The 14,914-nt window shown below is 42.4% G+C and overlaps 1 protein-coding gene and 1 pseudogene across 2 annotated transcripts in view; one reads left to right on the plus strand and one right to left on the minus strand.

Annotated features, from left to right (window-relative positions):
* LOC135233792 (solute carrier family 2, facilitated glucose transporter member 11-like) overlaps nucleotides 1-821 on the plus strand; it is a 44,752-nt gene extending 43,931 nt beyond the window's left edge. For both annotated transcript variants that reach the window (XM_064297696.1, XM_064297697.1), the window contains one exon: nucleotides 512-821. In XM_064297696.1, the coding sequence (XP_064153766.1) occupies nucleotides 512-706 (195 nt within the window). In that variant the 3' untranslated portion in view covers nucleotides 707-821. The remainder of the gene's footprint in view (nucleotides 1-511) is intronic.
* Nucleotides 822-6,099: 5,278 nt separating this feature from the next.
* On the minus strand, nucleotides 6,100-8,828 carry LOC135233722 (uncharacterized; annotated as a pseudogene).
* Between the last annotated feature and the right edge of the window lie 6,086 nt (nucleotides 8,829-14,914).

Here is a 14,914-nt window from a genome sequence, read left to right on the forward strand (position 1 = left end):
GAGTTGGAAGATCCAATACAACTCCATACAAATGCATTGCCTAAATAGCCAGCATATGTGTTAAGCATTCATCCATTCATGTGTGTGGCACATTCATAAGGTCACCAAAATAACACAATGTGGCAGCATTTGTGTTTAAATCAGGTCTGAGTCATAACTCCACTTGATTTTTAACTTAATTATGACTCTTTTTTTAAATTGTCATGAATACTATAGACCATATTTGAATCATAAACACCATTTTTAATCAATTTCAGCTAAAAGTTTTAAGCTTAAAAATGTCAAAATGTGAAATCTAAATCAACATTTGGGACTTACACTAATGCTCAGGCATATTTGAACTGCTGTTTTCATCAAAATGATGCTCCTAGTCATATATTTGCTCAACAAAATATTTCAAAAAAGGAATAGATTAAATGAAATTACTATTCGGATAGTTTCTCCATTGTTCCATTATTATGCGTATTGGTCACACTAATGTCACGTGGTATTTCCTTCTGTATTTATGCAGGACAGCTTTGAAGAGTTGTGTTTCCTGATCTTTGTGGCGTACTGCATCTTCAGTGGTGCTTTCTTGCTCTACTTCATCCCAGAGACTAAGGACAAGACCATGGTGGAGATTATGGAGGACTTCAACAAACTCAATTTCAAGGGCATGGAATCCAATATTGACATGAAAGACTTTGTACTTGCAACAAAGCTATGAGTTAGGTCCAGGCAGACTTGTACCTTGCACTCCACTTTAAAGCCTAAGTATGTATAATTTGTGAAAGTTCACTGATGTCATAATAAGCAAATAAAAGAAGTGCACAGAGATCTTATTTCTCTCAAATTTTGCCGACAAATTTGTATATATCACTGTTAGCTAGCATTTCTCCTTTGTCAAGTTAATCCATCTCCTGCACAGGTGTGGTATATCAAGATGCAGAGATGTTCCTTATGATGAGGTCAATGAAAGGCCACCCTAAAATGTTGAGTTTTTTGTTGTTCAACACCATGTCACAGATGCCTCAAGAGTTAAGAGATCATGCAATTGGCATGGTAACTGCAGGAATGTCTGGTAGAGCTGTAGAGCTGTTGCCAGAGTAACGGGTGTTCATTTCTCCACCATAAGCCGCCTCCAGTTTTGTAAGTTTGTCCAACAGGCCTCACAACCGCAGACCACGTGTAACCACGCCAGCCCAGGACCGTCACATCTTCTGAAGCCTAGATAATGAGCACTACACTACATACCTGATTATCTATATCTCTTCAAGCGATAGATGGCCTAATATAACACTCTTCATAAATTTCATTGATATCAGACAAACAGACCGATTTACGCCTCTAATTACTCATTTGTTAAACAAAAGGTGCCTGCAGGGTGAATGGAGATAAAAAAGTATTTAAAAGTATATTTATTTAAATTCATTTCACATGCTTTCTTGCAAATCATTGAGCTAATATAAAAATGTTTATGGGTTTTTACACGAATATGTGGTTGTTTAACATTTAAAAGCCTGTGTTTCGATTACTTCTGTTACTTCGCACAACAACCTAAGTTTATACAATAATGAAACAATAGGCCTAGGCTATGTTGCAAAACTATTTTCTTCTAATAAAGTACTCAGCTGGATCAATTCCAACAGTTGTATTTTTAAATTGTATCGTTTTTGTTACCGTATATAGGCAAATTATTTAGGTTTTTTATTTATTTTGGATTTATTACCATTTTAAAATTGTTGCACACGTGAAAACACTTGTTTTCTTTGACCACTGCTCAGTGAAGATACAGAACCTGTGAAGACGGCCACAGACTAAAGCACAGCTGGTTACAATAGCCCAGTCAACTCTTTTGTGAGAGACGTGTGAAGTAGTTTTTGTTTGTTTAATCACCCTAGTTACCGTTTTCATACTAAAAACAGACTTTTGCTGAAGGAATTGTGCTGTTTGCGCTTTTAGCTGCATTTTTAGATGCTATACCTTCATTTAGGTCAGGGAGCAACAGGCGCATAATTGTAAAGCGTCACATGCCCAACATTTTAAGCACAGGCATGAAAATGCATCCATCTCTGCGCTGCACTGTCCTTTAAATGACATGCCAGTTTGGGGTCTCTCCACTGAACTGTACAGACCTAATAAAAAGAAATTGGAACTGGTAACGTTGGTCTGGCCCAGCCATCAGTTAGAAAAAATATGCAGCCAAAACTGCTCGTTTGCGATGGAAATGTTGAATTGTCAGGGGCGGACAGTAACGAAGTACATTTACTTGAGTACAGTACTTAAGTACATTTTTCGAGTATCTGTACTTAGTATCTATAGCATCAATAGTATACATTCTTTTTAAAACATTGTTTTTCTTAAGCACAATTATGTGCACAATACATTAAAGATACAACTATTTTGAGCTGAGACATTCATTGGTTTGTACCTTTTTTCACCCATCTCCCACCGGATCTCAGGGTCCACCCACCTCCCAAATCCCAATTTAACCCCTGTCTATCATGTGTTGCTATCTAATAACAGTAAAAATGCATCTGTAAATAAGCTTCTGTAAATGCATCATAGAAACAATACAACAGTGCGTTGGCATTAAAAATTAAATGTACTTTTGAATACTTAAGTATTTTTAAAAGCAAGTACTCCAGTACTTTAACTCAGGTTAAAAAAAAATTGACTGAACAACTTTCACTTGTAGTGGAGTAATATTTGACCAGGGGTATCTATACTTTGACTCAAGTAATGAAGTTGTGTACTTTGTCCACCACTGTGAATTGTCATCGTGGTTTCTTAATTACAGTGAAAAGGGAGAAGTGATAGTTAATACTTGTTTGTGATAGTTAGTACGCTAGCTGGCAAGTATTAATAAAAACATTTGTCATTTTTTTAGGAGTTGGGTGAACATATGGATGTTAAACAAACAAACTCAATAATATAGGCCAAGTCTGGCAGAATGACTTAAAATGTAGGAAAGTTTGCTGGAGTTTTGCTTGTCTTCACACACCCACTGCCTCACAATAGCCAAGTGCTGATAAGGAATGCAGATGAGCGAATATGTCTGTCTCTCCTCTGGCAGGCTATTTAGCAATGGAATGATCCAACATCAAACATTAACAGTGGAATAAATTATATTCACACTTTAGGCTATTGTAGGATACAGTGCTACCGAAGATAAATTGACGATACATTTGCACAAGCCATTATATTTGAGGAAAAATTATTTTAATGATATTGAACAACAACAGACCACAGATATTGGGATGAAATTTGCTCCAATGAAATTACAAAGGTCTACATACAGTAGCTCAAATGCATGTCAGAGGAGAGAGCGAGACATTCGCACCTGGCCGTTACCGAAACCTGCTTCGTCATGTATTATCATTTTAAAATCATTGCACACTTTGACCTCTGTCAGTAAAATCTGTTGAATAATTAATAACAACTATTTTTATTCAACATATAATATCTATGGCAAGCCCTTTTAACATATAATAGCTTGTCCAGATTCACATTACAGATATCTGTAATTCATTTATGACTAGTCAAAATGCTAATTTAGATATCTCTAATTAAAAGATATCTCTAATTACATTTTGACTAGTCAAAACGCTAATTGAATATATCTCTAATTTCATTTTGACTAGTAATATTTCGCCATTAAGTTATATATATATATGGAACTCCAATTAAAGATATCAACAATTTACTTTTGACTATCTGAAACGTGAATTCCAGATATCCATTTAAATTATGACTAGTCGTAACTCAGATTTGAGATATCTTCAGTTTAGTTCTGACTAGTTATAATTCCAATTAAATATATTTTTAATTCCTTGTTATTGAAGATATCTAGATCTTTTTTGATATCTGAAACTAAGATATTACTAGTCAAAATACAATTGTAGATATCTTTAACTGGAGTTATGACTAGTCAAAACTGAAGTGGAGATATCTCGAATTTGAGTTATTACTAGTCATAAGTCCTTTTAAAATATCTACAAGAAATTATGGATAGCTTGAAACGAGACCAATCTTATTTTGGAGATATCTTCAATTATCATTCTGACTAGTCAAAATGTAGTTGTAGATATGAAAAACCGACTCCTTGTACGAATTTCCTCATTCTACTAATGCAGCAACCACCATGTTAGACCAATAACTTGAACCAGAGTCAAGCGTCTTTGTCAGGGTTTTCAATGCTGCGGCCCGTGCGAGAAATGAGCTGTTAACTTTACTGTCTAAAACAAGACGACTGTTTCGCCCCATCTCTTTCCATTTCCTGGCATTTTCTTACTTTTATAGAGAACAGCAACCGCCATTTCTCAAACCATAATTGATCACACCAGGTTTGCGAAACAGTACATTTACATAATATTTTATTTGGCAAATGCTTTTATCCAAAGCGTTGTGCAATAAGTGTATACCGAAGGTCGTTGGAAAAACTACAGAACATAGGTCTGACATGGTCCGTAGCTGATAAAGTATCAGCTACCCCGAGCCATGAACATAGCTACTTCAAACAGTAAGCATAAAGCCCAATATCCATTGTGAAGCCTTGCATCACAGTCACGTTAGGCACAGCAGATTTGACTAGGAATACTTCAGATTTAGAAGCTCTGTGGATTACCTTATTTTTATTAACAAGCCCTTTTTGAAAGCACGGCGAACGAAGACATCGGAGAAGTCAAATAGGCTGAGCAATGGTTGGTTAAAAACTTTAGGTTGCTCACGTAACCCCGGTTCTCTGAAATATCGAGTGGAGAGATCCACCTATGTGGAATGACATCTGGTCATGACTTCTCAGAATTGCACCAAGTCTGGCTCTGACAGACAGTAGCGCGTCCAATGCTACAGGAGGCACCGCCCTCCTGTAAGAGCATATAGGACACTGCAGCGCTACTACTCATCAGTGAACATATTCGCTTCTCGTGCGCGGCAAGCAGGGCAGTCTTGGTAGATCTCTCCACTCAATGTTTCAGAGAACTGGGGTTACGTGAGTAACCTAAAGTTCTCTTTCACCATCTCGCTTCAAGATCCACCATATGGGGAGATATGGACAACTCCCAGATTGCCCTATGCTCACAGCTGAGAAACTGTCAGGCCAGGAAAGTGTGTCTGTCACATCCCATGTAAGGAAGTACTAAACACAAAGCAGGTGAGGGGAGATGCGTGAGCTTTACACAGAGCTCACCCACAGAGCTGCGTGGGCTACCGGAGTCCTGGTGACGTCTAGGCGGTATGTAGAGGTATGTAGAGAAGCCCAGCCTGCAGCTAAACAAATCTCCTGCACGGAGACCCCACGGAATAGGCCCCATGATGCAGTCATGCCCCTCGTAGAATGAGCCCTCAGGCCCAAGGGGGGTGTTATTCCCTTTGAGTCATATGCCATAGCAATAGAATCCACAAGCTGCTTAGAGATGGCTTTTCCTTTGCAGGGTGGGCCCCAGGCGACAAAGAGCTGGTCGCTCTTTCTGAAAGCCTTAGTCTTTGTCATATACGTGTGGAGAGCACGCACAGGACATAGCATATGCAGCCTTTGATCCTCTTGAGAGGAGTAAGGCGGTGGGTGAAAAGCAGCAAGCTCCAACACTGCACATGTGAAAGCTGGGAAGCTTTTAGGCTTGAAGGCTGGATTGGGCTTAAGGTAAACCCTATCCATATTAAGGGAGAACATTGCGCACGAGGGATGCACTGAGAGCGCATGGAGGTCACTGACTCGCTTAGCCAAAGCTAGAGCTAGCAGCAATGCTGTCTGAGAGACAGCAATTTTAACTCTATCTCATTTATAGGCTCGAATGGCTGTAGAGACAGAGCCTCCAGCACCAATGATAATCCCAAGAAGGGATGTGCTTTTTAGCAACAGGTAGAGAACGGCGAGCCCCCTTCAAAAACCTGCGAATGAGGGGGTGTTGCCCCACTGCATAGTCTGTGAAACCAACATGACAAGCAGTGATAGCTGCCAGGTAGACCTTAATGGTTGAAAAGGATTTCCTTTTATCCATAAGGTCCTGTAAAAAGTACAGCACATCAGTAACAGAGCATTGGTAAGGCACTGACTGACGAGAGGCACACCATCCTTCAAATACCTGTTACTTATTTTCATAAAGTGACTTGGTAGAGGGCGCTCTCGCGCATTGGATGGTAGCAGCAACACGAGAGGGGACCCCTAACGCAATAAGGTTATACCTCTCACAGGCCAAGCCCAAAGAGCTATTTGCTCCGGGCGGGGGTGGTGTATTTCCCTGTTCGCCTGAGACAGTAGGTCCGTGTGTAATGGGAGTGCACATGGCTGTGCATAAAGGAGAGGGATAATCTCTGCCAGCCATGGCGATTTCAGCCACCTGGGTACTATCAGGATCAGTGTCAAGCTCTGTTCTCTCACTCTGAGTAGGGAGTGGGAGAGATGAGAGCGAGGGGAGGAAACGCATAAAGGAGCACATCGGGCCATGGGTGGGCCAGTGCGTCCACGCCGAGAGGCGCGTTCTCCTCTCGTAATGAGAAATACATAGGACAGTGGGCATTTTCGTGTGAGGCGAAGAGATCTATGGCCACACGGCCGAATCTCTGCCACAGCATTTCCAGAATCTGGGGATGCAGCCGCCATTCCCCGTAAAGTGGGTTTCCCCTTGACAACAGAACCACGCCCGTGTTCAGAATGCCTGGAACATGGGGCGCGCGTATCGACAGAAAGTGACGGCTGCTCCAGACCAGCAGTCTGTAGGCTAGACAGTGGAGCTGGGGGGAGCACATGCCACCTTGCCGATTTACATATGCAACCGCAGTCGTGTTGTCGCAGCGGATTAGCACATGATGTCCCCTTAGACGGGAGATAAAATATCTGAGAGCAATCCAAATGCTTAGTAGCTCCAGATAATTGATGTGAGCTGAGCGTAGCTGGATCGGCCACATCCCATTCACAATACGTCCCTCCTGAGTGACACCCCACCCAGAGAGGGACGCGTCTGTTGTCACGACTTTCCCCATGAAAACGATCCCGAGAGGGGTTCCCTGAGTGTAAAAGTCCGTGTTTTCCCAGTGACGCAGAGTTTGGTAGCACTCGCATGTCACCAAGAGGCGGCGGAGATCGCCCACGGGGCTGAGGTGGAGGGATGAAATCCACCTCATAAAGCCCCTCATTCGTAATAGACCTAGCGGGAGGATCTGAGAGGCTGAAGCCATCAGCCCTTGCAGCCTGAGGTATGTGCGATGCTGTACTCTCGAGCCCGGTTTTAACTGAGAAAGACAGACTCTGAGTGATAAAATGCGGTCTGCTGATAGCCAAGCTCGCATCGACACAGAGTTTAGGTCAAATCCCAAGAACGTTACATTCTGGGATGGAGAGAGATTGCTCTTGGAGAGGTTCACTCTGAAACTAAGAGACGACAGATGTGTCATAACTAGCTGTGTGTCCTGCACAACTCTGACTTTCAAATTGGCGATGATGAGCTAATCGTCGATATAAGTCAGAATTCTGACTCCCATTAGTCTCAACGGAGGCAGACCCGCCCCTACACAAAGACAGAACACCCGTGGGCTTAGGGAGAGGCTGAAGGGTAGAACTGTGTATTCGTAGCAAACACCGCGATGGGCGAAGCAGAGAAATTGAGGGGGGTAGATGCCTACGTGAAAAAAGGCATCATTCAGATTGATTAATATGAACCAATCGTTCTGACATATTGAGCGTAGAAAAGTGCTGTACGTTAACATTTTGAAGTTGTATTGCCTCAAATGTTTGTTTAGCACCCTGAGATCCAAAATCGGATGTAGGGAGCCGTCTTTCCTTGGAACCAAGAAGTAGCGAGAATAAAAGCCGTGTTGGGCTTGATCTCGCGGAACCACACGGATCGCCCCTTTGTGTAAGAGAGATTTCCTCCTCTAAAACATGGGCCATACTCTCTTTGGTTCGAGAGTAAATGACTCCATTGAAACGTGGTGGTTTCACTCTGAACTGGAGTCTGAAGCCTCATGAGTGTCCCTGCCGGTGGGTACCGCTGAGAAATTTGGCTGGGTGAGGCTAAATTGAATAATGGTTTCGGCGTTCCACCTAGTTTCCAGAGCAGAAACCTTTATTAGAAATGGCCTGGTGTTGTGCACACTGAATGTGGGTAACACTGCCTGTGTGGCAGAGTCTCCCTCTTGGGGCACTGAGAGGGGGGACTGAGGCTGGGGGACACGGGAACTGGTGCCCTGACCACAGTGAGCATAGGGGTGGGGACCCCTGGGGGGGAGGGTTCATCCCCCTGAACTTGAAGTCTCCTCTTCTTGAAGCGGGGACACGAACATGTGTCCACGGGGCTGGTTACCCCAGAACATGGACTTAGCCCCCCCCGGAGGGGAAGCTGGCCAGGCAGGCCGCTTCTGCTTGGGGCCAGCGGGGGTGGGTGATGGTTTCTTCACTGTGGCTTGGGAGGGGGGTTACCCTACTGTCCTAGGGATTTCCCTTGGGGCTTGGTTCTGCCCTGGCCCGGTTGGGCATAGCGGTTCACAACCGGGGGCTGTGGGGGCTGTGTGGGAGGCAGTGGCTGAGGCGTAGCTCTGCGGGGGAGGCAGAGTTTGAAGGCCTCATCCTCTTTCTTTTTATCTTTGCACCACTGCTGCATGAGTGTCAGCGCAGGGCCGTAAAGAGGCTGGCCTGGCTCAACTGGGGCACCTGCGATGCGCCTCTTCTCACTGTTGGGCAGACCAGAGAGATTAAGCCACAGGGCCTGCTCACCAGCTACAGCCAGGGCCATGGAGCGACCACAGGCCTGGACACACTGGCGAGCATTGTGCAGAACCAGGTCGTTAATAATGACAATCTCTTGCCACAGTAAGGGGGAAGGGCTCCCCTTCTCGAGCTGTTTCCCCATCTCCTCAATCAGCTCGGCTTGGTACACTGAGAGTAGAGAGCAGACATTGAGGGCTCGAATAGCAAGGGCTGAGGACCTGTAGGAAGCCTGGTGAATGGAGGCTGTGAAACCTTATTTGGTAGGGTGGGCTTTGGTGGCGCCAAAAGCCCTCCCTGCGTGGGGTCCAGGTGTCGAGCTATGGAGGGTTCGACAACCAGGGGTTCCCCCATGGTGTGGGCGGCTATGTCTTTGACTTCTAGGCCAGAAAAGCCGTGCTTGAAGTCAAGTGGGTCCTTCCAGTGGTGCCTCATGTGTTTAGCACAGGTAGGAAGGACTGTTTCCGAGGGCCCAGGGGAGGGCCCTTCCGAGGGCCCGAGGAGCTGTTTCCGAGGGCCTAGGAATTTCCCATCACAAACATCCCACTCCTCGTTGGCGGGGTTCTGGAGAGCTGGCCATTCGATGTGGAGGCAGGCGGCGGCCCGCTCGCACACCTCCAGAAGCACAGCGTGGGATTGGGCGTTAGCCGTCCCCACAGCAGGTGGTAACTGGGCGGAAGGAATGGCGTCCTCCTCGCCTGAGTCACTACACGCAACTGGCGTGTTGTCGTGCTGCGACTCAGGCACCTCTTCCTCCAGTATAGGGGTACCAGAGAGGGAGAGGGGAAGGCGCAACATGTCTGGGTCAGACTGGTCAGCCCCCTCAGGGTCAAAGGGCCTTCTGGGCAAAGCCAGGCAGTGGCTGCAGCTCTCCGGATTGTCAAGGGCCTCCTGGGCATGTTGAAAACCCAAGCACATGACACGGAGAAGATAGGTATTTTTGGCGGCAATGAGAGCACCACAAGTGGCCGGGCATGCTCGCGAGTGTAGCTCTTCGGAGAATTAGAGAGAGACAGGCTTAGAAAGAGCCATGTAGCAGGGAGCTAGCAGGCTGGCTAAGCGAATAAAGGCAGTGTGGGCGGCTGGCTTTAGGCACTAACAGGCTAGTGTGGTTGGCTAGCAGTAGTTTGCCTTTTTCCCAGGTTACAGTTTTAATGTTTTTTTTTCCTGCAAGGACAATACAAAAACGAAAAGGCTTGTATTTTTTAGCCGCTTATAAAATATCTGGTGTTTATCTGGTTATATCTTGTTCTCCACTACTGCAAGAGGGAACTAGGGACACACCCCCAATAATATAAGGATGAAATATGAATCAGAGCATGTATACCTAGCATTTTTGAGCATATTTCTGTGTATAAACAGGTCATCATGACTCGCGGCAAGACAAAAAATAGAACAGAAGCGAAAAATTACACTTCAGTTTGCTTGTGTCGCACAGGTTTCGTACCCGGTTCATGCTGCGTTCACGGCTGGTGTAGAGGAAGTCGCCCGCTGCCGTTGTAATAACAATACTTCAACTACGCTTCACTTACGCACGTAGTACGTGCGTCGTGCGCTCGCGCCCACTACGCGTGCGGTGGGTGTCTGGCTTAAGCCTGTACTGCGCATGTTGAGGGGAAAACATTGGAGCTCCCATTGAAGTGAATGGGGAATATCAGACTTTTGAAGGCTAAATAAAACGTCCTTGGTGGTATTTTGAAACTCGATTGATGACTGTTACGTTTCATATGAAAAGCAGATTGAAAAATATGTATTATTTAATAAAATATGCACATTTGAATGAACCAACATTATCTACGCTTCCTTCCTTTAACCATGAGCAAATACTCAAATGTTTTATTTCAATAATTCAGTAATATCAATATTTCAGTAAACGAGGAACTAGACGCTGACAGGAGAGAAACGACTACGGGCAATTTGCCTTGAATACATTCTAATTTAAAATGATTCATTTCGCATTAAAAACAAACACAAAACCAAATAGCAAAAGCCTACTATACAGACCAATCTGGTGTGCTTATGACGACTGTAGCAGCAGTGAACAAAAAGTTATCTACAATGTTACATTTATGATGCGTTACATTTATACCGACTCTCCCCTATATCCAATGTGAAACTAACATGGATGAGGTTAGACTCAAAAATTATATGACTATTATTAAGTTTCACAGTCTGACCACAAAGTTTGGTGAATAACCGTTTATAGACGTACATGTCACTCAAGTACACACTAGAATGTCATGGGTAACAAGCATGTCCCTATTTACAGCTTATCTTTAAAATGTATTTTCCTCTCCTTTCCCATTAAAATAAGAGCAGCGGTAACACTGATCTACTTTGCTTGTGAGTCCCATAGTTGAAGTGTTGATGGGCAGATACAGTTGTATGCAAAAGTTTGGGCACCCCTTGACAAATAACATATTTTGGTGATTTTTTAATTGAAAAGATGTAAACACGGTCTCTCTAGGATATGGAAAAAAACACAATATTTTCAGCAAACATTAATGCATAGTTACTTATGTCATAAATTGCACAAAAATAAAAACATCATTGTGGCATGTGCAAAAGTTTTGGCACCCTACATAGTCAGTACTTAGTAACACCCCCTCTGGCAGATATCACAACTTGCAAACACTTTTTGGAGTTTTTTTGTTCCTTTCAACATTGCTTATTATTCTGACTTTTTGATAACCCCATATCACCAGTATAGCACATTACACCAGTAGAATATCAAAGTTAACACATTGCAAACATTTTGTAAGTTCAGCATTATATTGAAAACATGAAATTACAGGAGCTTTCTTACAAAGTACAGCAATGACTGTACTTCCATTATAATGTTTTTTCCCTGTTAAGTTAATTATGATTTTCTTTGGTTTGATCCATCCATCCATCCATTATCTATACCCGCTTATCCTGAGCAGGGTCACGGGGGGGGGGGCTGGAGCCTATCCCAGCATGCATTGGGCGAGAGGCAGGAATACACCCTGGACAGGCCGCCAATCTATCGCAGGGCACACACACCATTCACTCACACACTCATACCTATGGGTAATTTAGAGTCTCCAATTAGCCTACCTGCATGTCTTTGGACTGTGGGAGGAAACCGGAGTACCCAGAGGAAACCCACGCGGACACGGGGAGAACATGCAAACTCCACGTAGAAAGGCCCCAAGCTGAGATTCGAACCCACAACTTTGCTGTGAGGCGACAGTGTTACTCACTACACCACCGTGCAGTGGTTTGATGATACTGATAAAATAAAATTGTTTTTTGATGCTTACGTATTAACCAAATAATATGATTCATTCCTCAGAATAGTGTGCATTGTAGCCTGCACCTGTTGCTCACGTGTCTATTCTGTGTATCCTACTAGTTGCATGAATTACTAAAGGGGAAAAAGTATACATAGGCAGGATGAATCATGAATAAATCACCCATTTGTTCATCATTATGAGAACCCAGGTCCCCATAACTTAATCCTTTTAAATCAGTACTTCATTCATTTCAACAGATTTAATAACCTTCATGTTTCATTTGTGATCTTTGTATATTACTTGTTTCGTTAATAACTCTCAGTACCCCTTATTCTACAAACCACATCATATACATTTGTATTTACAGCACCCTAGTATTGTTGCAGCAAATATTACATGTGTTGTGGTAGCCCACTGGCCATCATACAATGACACTGTTGAGGAACCAACAGGGTACTTAGTTTCAGGGCCCAAGGCCATCTGATGGATACAGGTCTATTTCACAGATCTTAATGTTTTGACATCGTGCCACCAAGACAATGATTGACCCCTTCTGACTCTGACTCTCCACCCGCTTCTATCCCTTCCCTGAATTCAAAAATCGCCCAGTGTTGTGGTTGCCATGTTGAACAGATGGATCAAGTTAAGAATAAATGGAACTAAGCTGTGTCAATAAAACAATATTGTAATATATTCTTTTTTCATATCAAACATCAGGCTGTAAGCTTGCACCTGAACAAGACACAGCCTAACAGGTACTAATCAAGTATAGTAATCAGCCAATTGCTGCTCTTGTTTCAGCATCAATGTAGATTGTAGAAAAGAATCACAGGAAAGATTCACTTATGCATTTTAATGAAAGTTGACATCTGCTGAACACAGAATTGTAAAAAAACAATCAAAACTAAGAAAAACAAGCTTTACAGTTATATGGCTCCATGGGACTGAATCACAAACAGGATTACTGAGTTAGCTGAATAACTGCACTGAGTAAAACCCAGAACAGCTCTTTTTACTTCATTCAATGTTCCAGACTTGGAAGGGTTTTGGGTTTTACTCAGTGTAGTTATCCAGCTGAGTAATCCTGCTTTGTGATATGGTCCCCTTTTGTTTTCTCTTTCGTTATCTCTTTCCACACTGGGAGAGTAATACTCCTTCTATGAATTCTGGAAGAATAGAAACTCATAAATGACAGCAACTTTTGTAAAAATAAAAATAAATAAACAAACATTGTTGATTGGAAAACATGGAAAACAACCCCAGAAAATCCATTGTTGATTGTAAAGCATCTGTGTGACTCCAGGTGTTTCCTTCTGGTATACAGTTGTTGAAAAAAACAGGCAAGGGGTACCACCAATGCAGTTCTGTCAACGTTAACTCGCCTTGACATTGAAATGTAATGTGTTTCTATTAAGCAAAATAATGAGAGTAACGTTTAATTAACAAAAACAACTTTTAATAACTTCAGCAAAATTAAGTAACGTTCCATTTTCATGCTGACATATTGATGTTTGTCATCTAGCTAGCTCATATTAATCAGGTAGCATAAAGTGCTTAGTCTCAATTTTAATACAGATTTGATCTTGCTATAATGAGCAATAAAAGACATACTGTTTAATTTACTGACAAACAAATGCCATATTCAAATAATATTTGCAACAGTCTACCCAAATACCACTTTTGTTTCCTCGCTTACATGACCAACAATAGAAACATGCGTTTATAATTGCCGCAAAAATAAATAAATATAACTAATCCACAAATAAATGCAGTGGATAATAAATGTAACCGACCCACAAAGCCATCTTTACACAGAGCATAAATACCCGCTTATTGGCAGAGCTGTACCGGTATTGAGCTGACCCGTAAATACCGTAAGCCAGGAAAAAGGCGGGGTAAAATAACCTGGCTCTGACCCACCTCACGACATAGGAAACGAGCTGGATCTGACCCAATATTTCTCCAGTGTAAAGTAAACCTGCAGAAATGTTGGTGCATTGCTATGGGAACAATTCACATAAACATTCCATCAGCTGTCAGCATTTGGCGTGAGTTCCTTTGTGCCAACAGTTTCAGCAATAACATCAAATCTGTGGTGTGAGGGACAGATTAAAAGGACCAAACAAAATTATGGCCACTGGAGAGGATACATGAAATAATTATACAGAAATGGAAATCAGAGAATTATAAAATATAAGATGGAAAACATAAATTATAAAACAAATTGACAGTAAAGTTCACGATTCCAGTGTTCATCAAACGATCATGGAAACACTGAAAGCTTGGGGAATAAGGCAAACAAAACAGTGAGTTACCTCAAAAATAAAAATGAAGATGACATATACAGTCTATATATAGCCTATATATATGCCATGTGATAATTATGGTATCAATTCCGGTTCTTCTGAGCAGTGTGAAGAGAAAATACCAGGTAAAAGTCAACAAAAAAAGGATGTCAGTGTAAATTGGTCATTGTTTTAATTTTTCCCGGCTCTGATCCAGCATTCTTAACCGGTATAGCAGTGTACAGACGGCTTAAATGTAACAGATCCACAAATGAATGCAGCTGGTTCACATTTGTGCATTGCAAACCTTGAAGTGAAATCACATCATCTTATATTTGTACTATCCCATTAGATTTGGAGTACAGCTGTGAAAAACAAGATGAATTCTTGTGTAATTGTACCATTCGACTATCAATATCTGCAACTAAATATGGAATTAATATACAACCTTAACATTGGTTTTACGTAGAGATGTCCCTTTCAAGATGGACAATCCATTTGTGAAATATACTCTCATTTGTGACACCTGGGTACCTTCCGAGATAGCTGTGCGTAAAACCCACACATGCTGTTTACGGCATTTTCTGCCTTTTTCGTACATTCTGGCTTGATAGTCAATTATTTTACCAAGTAGGTGACCATATAAGGTTAACAACAATGTATGGCATGTCTAATTTTACTTTTGGAAT

Source organism: Anguilla rostrata, chromosome 10, assembly GCF_018555375.3.
Source record: "Anguilla rostrata isolate EN2019 chromosome 10, ASM1855537v3, whole genome shotgun sequence".
Taxonomy (NCBI): domain Eukaryota; kingdom Metazoa; phylum Chordata; class Actinopteri; order Anguilliformes; family Anguillidae; genus Anguilla; species Anguilla rostrata.